This window comes from Schistocerca americana, chromosome 2 (genome assembly GCF_021461395.2).
Source record: "Schistocerca americana isolate TAMUIC-IGC-003095 chromosome 2, iqSchAmer2.1, whole genome shotgun sequence".
NCBI lineage: Eukaryota > Metazoa > Arthropoda > Insecta > Orthoptera > Acrididae > Schistocerca > Schistocerca americana.
Window position 1 is genome coordinate 33,332,413 of NC_060120.1, and position 10,524 is coordinate 33,342,936.

General features: G+C 38.9%; 1 protein-coding gene across 1 annotated transcript; it reads left to right on the forward strand.

Moving 5' to 3' along the window:
* Positions 1-320: 320 nt before the first annotated feature.
* On the forward strand, positions 321-10,290 carry LOC124594816 (tRNA (cytosine(38)-C(5))-methyltransferase). The gene is made up of 4 exons (XM_047133260.1): positions 321-615; positions 786-969; positions 7,166-7,457; positions 9,598-10,290. The coding sequence occupies exons 1-4, from the start codon at positions 555-557 to the stop codon at positions 10,171-10,173; spliced, it is 1,113 nt and encodes a 370-aa protein (XP_046989216.1). The 5' UTR covers positions 321-554; the 3' UTR covers positions 10,174-10,290.
* The last annotated feature ends 234 nt before the right edge of the window (positions 10,291-10,524 follow it).

The following is a 10,524-nucleotide window of genomic DNA, read 5'->3' on the forward strand; positions in this document are numbered from 1 at the left end:
ATTAGCCACCACTCCGACATCAACTTTGTGCAGAAAGCAGTGACTTGTGCGAGCACACGAAAGAGTAGTACACAGTTCTATGAACAGATGACGCGCAGTCTCACAGTTATTTCCATGGCCTATAAACACCTTCCCAATAGTCTATCCCTCTCGTTTGTGGCCAGATCTCGTATGAGCGAAAGCGTAGTACAATCTTCGGTAAACAGATGGAGCGAGCCACTGTTGGCAGTTTTTGAAATAACTGTTAGTTTCAGAGGAACAGTGATTACGGTAACTGCTACTTCTCAGTAACTGGTTATTTCTATCAGTTATGTTAATTTTTGGCCACCTGTAGTAGCCATGGACAGTGTGGCGTATGTCGTCTAAGAAGCAATGGGAGTAAACTGCTTAACTTTTACAGGATTATTTATATTTTACGGCACCCTTTATGGAAGGAAAGCACAATTCCAAGAATAATAACTGAAAAGGCACTTTATGCAACTGCAGTATGTAACCTGATCATTGTTTACCAGCTTTGAAAATACGGAGTATGAATTGTTTATAAACACGGAAGCATGGGATTACGGGTGTTGGAGCTGTTTAGTGGAATCGGAGGCATGCATTATGCTCTTCGAGGCAAGTGCTTCATTAAATACCACAGAATAGTGCGTTTTCGTTACGAGTTTAGTTGCAATCGTTATTAGCCATCACCGTAGGCATTTGAAGATAACTGTGTATCATACAGTCGTTCTATTATACGTAAAACAACGTGGTCGAGGCTATTTTATTTCTATTCCCTTTTTCAGAAAGTTGTTCTGGTGAGGTGGTTGCAGCAGTTGACATCAACACTGTTGCTAATTTGGTTTACGCAGCTAATTTTCCACAAACGAAGCTCCTTCAGAAAAATATTGAATCACTAACAGCCGAAGAAATTAATAACATGGGAATAAATATGATACTAATGAGCCCACCATGCCAACCCTTCACTAGGTAATTTGCATTTTATGAAATCTGAATATTAGTGCACGATAATTATTATTTTGTAGAACGTGAACAGCTGCTGCAGCGTCTTCAATTCGGGCAATTTTTTTGGGGTGAGGATCATTACCACATTTTGGCCTACTATTGCTCCAAACGTTGATCACATCGTAAAGGAATATTTTGAGAATGCTTTAATCCCACAAATAGTGGAGACATATGAAAAAGTAGTTTTCTCAGTTTGCTCCATTATTTGTGGCATTAACACACATTCAGTTTTGTTGTACAAAATATACCTTTACTATGTAATCAATGTTTGAGGCGAAAGCAAGCTAGGTTGTGGTAATGATCCTCACCCCAAAAAAATTTGCAACACCTACGCTCTGCAAACCATTGTGAAGTGCATGGCAGGCGGTTCTTTACATTGTATCACATATAGGGCTTTTTCCCATTCCATTCATGTGTGAAATGTGGGAAGAATGTTGCGTAATTGCCTCTGCGCCTGCTGTAATTAGCTAGTGTAATCTTCATGGATCAGTCTAATCTTGTCTTCATGATCCATAAGCGAGCAAGATATAGGGGGTGTAATATATTCATAGATCCATCAGTTCATGTTGATTCTGAAAACTTTTTTCATAGGCTTTCAAGGGATAGTTTGCTTCTATTTTCAAGTCTCTGTCACCTCAGTTATTTCAGCATATCTGTGCACTGTAATCATTTGTGCTGGCTTTCCTTACATTCATTCAGTATTCCAAGTTGGTCCTGTTCGGTAAGAGAAACACACACTTGAGTGATATTTTAAGGTGGTTCGCATGAGATTTGTGTATGCAGTTTTCTTTGTAGACTGATTGCATTTCTCTAGTATTATACCAATGAATGGCAGTCTGCCATCTACTTTACCTGTGACTGAGTGTATATGATTGTTCCATTTATCTCTGCAAACACACGAGACAAGAAGCCAACACCAACCACAGTAGAATAAGATTATATGCCCATAAGCTGTACAGGTGGCGAGAGATCGCAAGAATTTCTAACAGTATAAAAGAAATTTATATTATTGAGGGAGATGAAATTAAATGGGGGGAGAGGGGGGCTGGAATATAATAGTAAGAAAGGAAAGTGAAGGAAAAATAATGGAACATGAACTTGGGCAAAGGACTGAAAGGGGAAGCCATGTGGTGTAATTTTGTGCAGAGCACAATTTAATTATTACTAAAACTTGGTTTAAGAATTGTAAAAGGAGGATGTGTCTGTGGACGAGACCTGGAGACATCAGAAAGTTTTAGATAGATTTATGTAATGGTAAAAAGAGTTTTGAAAATGCAGAATATTTTAAGTGGGCAGGGGGGAGGGGGGGGGGGTGTGAGGACTCTGACCATAATTTATCAGTTATGATTTGCAGATTAAAACTGAAAGATAATTAAGATGATAGGACCAGGATGAGTTGAAAGGGCCAGAGGCAGTTTAGAATTTCAAAGTGAGCATTAGGCAACATTGACTGAAATGGGGATGAATACAATAGAAGGCAAATGGGTATCTTATGAGAAATGAAGTAGTAAAAGTAGCAGAGAATTGATAGATAAATGGACAACACCCAGTAGAAATGTTGGATAACACACAAGATACTGAATTAATTGACAACAAGAAAATAGAGCAGTGACAGTGGCAAAAGGGAATACAGACACAAATGAAATTGACAGATAGTTCAAAACAAAAATGCGGGAATGGTTTAAGGAGAAATGCAAAACTAGTGGAATTACATATTCCATCTGTAGGAAATTAAATAACACTGTGGGAGGAAGCACCTGTGCGAATATGAAAACTTCAGATGGAAAGTCATTGAAAAGTAAAGAAGGAAAAGCTGAAAGGTAGAAGGAATGTGTCTAGGTCTGTTAAAAGAAAACAAACTTGAAGATAGAATAACTGAAAGGGAAGTAAAGTAGATAATTTTAATGGTGTGAAATGAGTCATTTTTCATTCACATTGCCCATTTGCGTACAAATATGGCTACATGGTCTGTCTTGTTTACTGACTTAAATTACGAGGGCAGTTCAATAAGTAATGCAACACATTTTTTTTCTCGCCCAATTTTGGTTGAAAAAACCGGAAATTTCTAGTGGAATATTTTCAAACATTCCCGCTTCGTCTCGTATAGTTTCATTGACTTCCGACAGGTGGCAGCGCTGTACGGAGCTGTTAAAATGGCGTCTGTAACGGATGTGCGTTGCAAACAACGGGCAGTGATTGAATTTCTTTTGGCGGAAAACCAGGGCATCTCAGATATTCATAGGCGCTTGCAGAATGTCTACGGTGATCTGGCAGTGGACCAAAGCACGGTGAGTCGTTGGGCAAAGCGTGTGTCATCATCACCGCAAGGTCAAGCAAGGCTGTCTGATCTCCCGCGTGTGGCCCGGCCGTGCACAGCTGTGACTCCTGCAATGGCGGAGCGTGCGAACACACTCATTCGAGATGATCGACGGATCACCATCAAACAACTCAGTGCTCAACTTGACATCTCTGTTGGTAGTGCTGTCACAATTGTTCACCAGTTGGGATATTCAAAGGTTTGTTCCCGCTGGGTCCCTCGTTGTCTAACCGAACACCATAAAGAGCAAAGGAGAACCATCTGTGCGGAATTGCTTGCTCGTCATGTGGCTGAGGGTGACAATTTCTTGTCATAGATTGTTACAGGCGATGAAACATGGGTTCATCACTTCGAACCTGAAACAAAACGGCAATCAATGGAGTGGCGCCCCACCCACTCCCCTACCAAGAAAAAGTTTAAAGCCATACCCTCATCCGGTAAAGTCATGGTTACAGTCTTCTGGGACGCTGAAGGGGCTATTCTGTTCGATGTCCTTCCCCATGGTCAAACGATCAACTCTGAAGTGTATTGTGCTACTCTTCAGAAATTGAAGAAACAACTTCAGTGTGTTCGTAGGCACAAAAATCTGAACGAACTTCTCCTTCTTCATGACAACGCAAGACCTCACACAAGTCTTCGCACCCGAGAGGAGCTCACAAAACTTCAGTGGACTGTTCTTCCTCATGCACCCTACAGCCCCGATCTCGCACCGTCGGATTTCCATATGTTTGGCCCAATGAAGGACGCAATCCGTGGGAGGCACTACGCGGATGATGAAGAAGTTATTGATGCAGTACGACGTTGGCTCCGACATCGACCAGTGGAATGGTACCGTGCAGGCATACAGGCCCTCATTTCAAGGTGGCGTAAGGCCGTAGCATTGAATGGAGATTACGTTGAAAAATAGTGTTGTGTAGCTAAAAGATTGGGGAATAACCTGGTGTATTTCAATGCTGAATAAAACAACCCCTGTTTCAGAAAAAAAATGTGTTGCATTACTTATTGAACTGCCCTCGTATATACAGAAGATAGACTGGTAGAAAACAGTATCAGGGAAAATTAGTTTTGGTTCCATGGAAATGTGGGAACACACAAGATAATGACTTATCTTCATAGATAGGCCGAAGAAAGGTAAACCTTAGTTTATGGCTTTGTAATTCTGTCAGAGATGGCAAAGGACTTGGAAGGCAAATTTAATAGAATGAATGATGTCTTGAAAAGAGTTTAGAAGATAAGTAAAACAAGGGTAATGAAGTGTAGTTGAATCAAATCGGGCAATGCTAAGGGAACTAGATTAGAAACTGACACACTAAAAGTAGTTGATGGACTTTGTTATTTGGGCAGCAGATTAATGGATGATGCCGAATGGAGAGAGGATGTTGAATGCAGATTGGCAATAGCATAAGAAACAGAGAGAAAATTGTGAATACTGATTACAAATTTATAAATGTAAGCCTTTCTAAAGGTACTTGTCTGGAGTGTAGCCTTGTAGTGAAACATGGCTATAACAAGAAGTGAATAGAGGCATTTGACATGCAGTGCTAGAGAGGGATTCTGGGGTCAAGAGGAATATTTGACCAGTGGCATAATGTTAATGGCCACTGTGACATCACTTTTTGGTGCATATATTCAGTTTTGTTAGGTGGTGAAGCTAACAAATATGCTAACAGAAAAAACTTAGTTATGGTGACAGACTGACCTGTAGCAAAGCCCATTAAAAAAAAAAACTGCCACTGATATCACGTTACAGTTGCTATGTTGTTTACGGCTTTCATTACACATTTTCTATGTCACTGGTCAAAGTCAACGACTGGTATCTAATATTACTCTTTATCCCAATGCCGAATTGATTTGGGGGGGGGGGACAGATCACATAACTAATGAAGATATGCTGAATCAAATCCAGATATGAAGAGGCTTTGCACAGGACATACTACTGCTGCATGAAATCATTGTTCAGACTGTAGACAATAACAGATTGGTCTGCAGTGTTGTCCGATGTCTGTGTGTGCTACTATCTGTGTTATAAAAAGTAAAAGGTAAACCCAGAAAAGCTGTATTACCTAAAAGTCATATTTCCATCAAGTATTTTGTTCGGGATTATGGACATGGTACAATATGTGTCAGTATGAAAAATGCAAGAGGGGTGAATGGGTAGAACACTATGTAATTCGTACCACAAAAGTACTTTTTTTTTTCATATGAAGTAGGCAGTTAAATTTTACAGGATAGACTGTAGACTGAAATGAAAATCCTCAAAGGAAATCTTTACATGAAAAAAAAAGAAACTTTTTATAATAGCCACTTCTCTCTAATAATCCATGGCTCTTGCACTCCGTACTTAATGGATGTTCTCATACCAGCAGAACATGAAGTCTGGTGGAGGTCCCAGCAATGCTTGCATTGTTTGATTTGCAGGGACATTTCTGGTCAGAGGGAAACTAGTAAACAAAATATATCCTTACAAATTTCCTTTATACCCGAACTTAGTGGATTATTATCATATGATACCTTATTCATTTATTAGAATCAAAAGTAGTTTTAGCTATATTGAAGGAAATGTGGTGTAACAATTTAGGAATACTAATGAATTGTAATTCACCTGACAAATTCCAAGAACGAATTTTCATTATGCCAATGGAGTTGTGCTGAGATGCATCTTCCTGAAAGATTAAAACTGTGTGCCAGAGTGGGCCTTGAACCAGTGACCTCTGCCTTTCACAGGCAAGTGCTCTACCGACTGAGGTGTCCAAGCACCCCTCATGATCCAAATAACGACTCTGCTTTTGCCAGTAACTCACCTGTTTTCGTACCTTCCTGTTTCTGTGAAGTGTGACTGTGATCAAATGAGCTGATATCATATGTCTTTTCTGCCACGTGTAAAATTGCAATGCTAACAGTTACTGTGAAGTTCTGATAACATTCTAATCATGCGACACACCAAATTGTTCCATTCACAATCATAATAGGTATGCTTTCCCTCCAACACAGTAGATATTACAAATTCAGCTCTGTTTCTCTGTGATGTAGTTACAACCAGTGTCCCCATATATCATAAGAAATTGTACACTGTAAATTAAGCAAATTTTATTAGCCATTCTCGGTGTAATACTTTTCAAACAGATATGTAACATACGTCTGCCTGTGTCTGCGTGTGTGCGCGAGTGTATACCTGTGCTTTTTTTCCCCTAAGGTAAGTCTTTCTGCTCCCGGGATTGGGATGACTCCTTACCCCCTCCCTTAAAACCCACATCCTTTCGTCTTTCCCTCTCCTTCCCTCTTTCCTGATGAAGCAACCATTGGTTGCGAAAGCTTGAATATTTGTGTGTGTGTGTGTGTGTGTTCTTTATTTGTATTGTGTCTATCAACATACCAGCGCTTTCATAGAAGAGTAGAACTGGTAAAAACAAAAAGTGGGGGCGAGAGAGAGGGAGAGTAGTAGACGCAGTAAAAATAAAAAGGATATTGTCAATGATAAGCAGCTGTCAGTAACACACGCCCTTCCTTGGTACATCAGATTGCAATGCTCTTCTTTCCTTTCAGTCTAAGAAATAAAGGCAATGAATGACATTTGTTTGTTTAAATGTAAACATTTACTAGCTTCTAACATCGGGCTTATCAACCCATCCCGTTTTAATTGGGAAAATTATACATCCTAGTAGTAAAAACTTTACAAAGTAATTTTTTTTCACAAATCCTCAGATTTTGTCTGTTTAATACTGCTATGGGCAAATGCCCATTTATAAATGTCCTGGCCACTGGGCATTTGCCCAGCCCACATTACTGAACCCATATCATCAAAGTGTTGTAGACTGTCTCATTTCTGTTTATTACTTTTCACAGAAATGGGCTGCAAAAGGATATGGCTGACAATAGAACCTCACCTTTTCTGCATTTCTTACGGCTGTTACCTGAACTGACTGGAAATCTGAAATATATTCTTTTAGAAAATGTCAAAGGTTTTGAGAAGTCCGAAGCCAGAGATATGTTTGTTAACATCCTGCAAGAAGCCAATTTTATTTTTCAAGAATTTCTCTTAAGTCCATTACAATTCCATATCCCTAATTCTCGAACGCGTTATTACCTTATTGCAAAACAAAGGCCACTGAATTTCTCATTTTCTATAAAGCCACTGGTAAGTGTAATGACAACATTATGTATCATCTTATAATATATTTATAACAAATTTAGAATTGTGAATGATAAAATTTCAGGATGTATATTAGGAGAGAATACTTTGCATTTCTATAAATGCAGTATACTTCAGCATATAGTTTGTGTCCTGTTGACAGAACTGTTTTGCCAGAGAGGTTCATTTTTAATTTGCACAAGAAGGTCAACATTGAATAAATATTTACGTAAATGTTACAAAAAATTGGTTCACTACAAATTATTAGCTGCACTGAGAAATCAGAATCATTGATTCAGTGTTCCTGTTTCAAGCTCTGGTTGTAATCTTCCTAGCTAATTTTATTGAGGTGGCTCAGCAGTTAAGGAACTAGGCTCGTATTTGAAAGGAGTGGGGTTCAGATCTCCATTTGGTCATCCAGATTTAGGTTTTCCGTGGTTTCCTGGAGGCAGATTAAGACAGAGGCTAAGATACAGCCTTTAGGTATGCCAGTGCTGATTTCTTGCCCAATCTGGATGTGTGTTCTCTCTGATGACCTCATTGTGAATGAGTCTTTTGGTAAGCATCTTTCCCTAGTCAGTCAGTAGCAGTCACATTTGTGATTTTCAGAAGTATAGAAATAGTAAAGCAGTCTATAATCTCAAGACTGTTTTGAGCAGCTCAGTGCTTCACAAGACATGGTCATATTCCGGAAGTAGTAGTTTCAAGGATGAATGCTAAGTACCATAAAGGAAAATGCCAAGTATCAAAAAATAATCAGTCATATTTTGTAAGTAATGCAGCTCCTCAAAAATACGGAGTCTGTTTGCCTCCTCATTCTTAGTTGGCATTGTACCATTATAACAAATGATAATGTTAAGACATACACAGCTGTAATTTTGTACTTAAGTTTGTAATAGCTCTAGCAGCAAGAGAAAAAGTTAATTTATGCATATCTTCAGATGATGGTAGCCTATGACTTTCACATCTCTTCCTGCCCCTACACCACCTCAGCATGTTGCTCCTCAGAGCAGTTATAAACAATCAGGTGGATGTGAATCATTTAGCTCATTGGGTAATACATTTGGTGACTGCACTGACGGGGAAGATGACACACTTGTAAAAGAGCATGTGGGCTAACATAACCAGTTTTTGGGGGGGGGGGGGGGATGTGGTACATTTTCAAATGCATGCTTCAGTGTCACTGGACTGTGTGTGAATACTCAAAACAAGTAGTAATTGTAAGATTCACCTCAATAAACCATGATACAAGGCAATGCTACTTTGTGTAATTGGATTACACACCATAGTTGGATCTGTTATCTGATGTACTTCACATTCCCATGCAGCCACCTGTAGTTATCAGCTGAAACTTTGAGCCATTTTTGCACCCAACATCATATTTCAAGCAGCTGCTGGAGGTTAGTGGAACACCAGAGACAGTTGGGTAAGAATAACTCGTGGACATAATGCTGATGATCTCGTGCAACATCACATGTGCAGTGATGTCCTCGGTATATGCTGTAATTACCAGGTGACACACACTGATGGTAAGCTGATGTGATGGTTCTGTGAATTATCACAGGCAGTAACAAACAAGACCAATAAGTACATGTAATTCCCTCAGTCCTAAGACACCAACATTTGTGTGTTGTAGATACCTTGCAAATCAGATGATCCCTGCAACTGTTGATGTCTGCTACATTGCACTGTCAGTTCTTCACCACTTGGTGCAACTAGCTATCCTCACACACTTCACAGCCTGACTCAAAATTTCTTTTTGTACCTTCCAAGCTCTACAGATGCTCTCATGCGTGCTTATTGCTCTAGTACCCATGGTAGAAGGATGTAGCAGAGAATGGCGTAACAACAGTGTGTGAGTTGTTTGCAGAATTAATTTTCTGGCAGATAGAAGAGAGGCATTTGCAGATTGAAGCTTGAGTTGAAACTTGTCTGGATAGCTCAGTTGGTAGTGCATTGCCCACAACCTACAAGGGTCCCAGTTATAATTTGTCAGTGCATTATATAGAATGATGTTGTTTTGTTTTGTTGAGTTGCTTGTATCTTCTTTTTTATGGCATGTCATAAATATGAAATTGTTGGTGGTGAAATTAACTTATAAAAGTGAATAAAATAATTCAGTCTGATATAGAATTTCACATTTCAGGTGGATGATATAACACAAATTTTGGATGGAAATGACAGTACTTTGTACAAGACGTATCGTATAAATACACAGTATCGTGAACTTGCTGCACAAGAAGAAAGCCATGGAAATAGCAGAGACAAGAGAACTTGTTTCTCTCTTTCTCACATTCTTGAAAAAGAAAATGCTGACAATTTGTCAAGTTTTAAATTGCCCAATAACATACTACTAAAATATGCTTGTGCCTTAGACATTGTTTTCCCATTGTCTAAACATTCTTGCTGCTTCACAAAAGCATATGGTCATTATGTAGTGGGTACTGGGTCAGTCCTGTCAAGTGAATCTACAGAGTATGTTCTAAGTGTTGCTGAAAAAATAAAGTCACATGAATGTGAATCAGAACAGTGTCTGGACCTACTGCATAGCTTGCAACTACGCTATTTCACACCATTGGAAATAGCGAGATTAATGTGTTTTCCACCAGATTTTAGCTTTCCCATAATTGTGAACCGGAAACAGAGGTACCGTCTCCTAGGGAACAGCGTAAATGTTCATGTTGTATCAGTTTTAATAACACTACTTGTTACTGACAAATGATAGTATTTGATAAGAGCTTTGACTCAATGAGAAACTTGTATCGAAAAGATTTTATACAGTTATTTATTAAAGTAGCCAAATACTCTTTGTGTAAAATAAAGTCTCAGCTGAGCATTATATTGACTGTATTTCTTTTGCCTCTACCATTCCTACAGATATTTTTACACCATTAAATTTTGGAGGAAATACTACATTTATTGTACATTTTTATGACTTAATTTTGAAAGCTGTGCAAGATGATCACAAATTTAACAGTGGCAATCATAACAAAGGAAGACTTAAGACTGCAAGTCTGGAGATAGGAAGTGGTTAATCAGTAGTTTTCTGAGTTAATATTTTACTCCATGTAGG

What these genes read in the sequence shown, in the direction of transcription:
- LOC124594816 (XM_047133260.1), top strand. Translation starts at nt 555, where the DNA reads ATGGGATTACGGGTGTTGGAGCTGTTTAGTGGAATCGGAGGCATGCAT. An exon ending in CCATGCCAACCCTTCACTAG is followed by an intron (nt 970 to 7,165) that starts GTAATTTGCATT and finishes TACTTTTCACAG; the next exon opens with AAATGGGCTGCAAAAGGATA. An exon ending in CATTTTCTATAAAGCCACTG is followed by an intron (nt 7,458 to 9,597) that starts GTAAGTGTAATG and finishes TTCACATTTCAG; the next exon opens with GTGGATGATATAACACAAAT.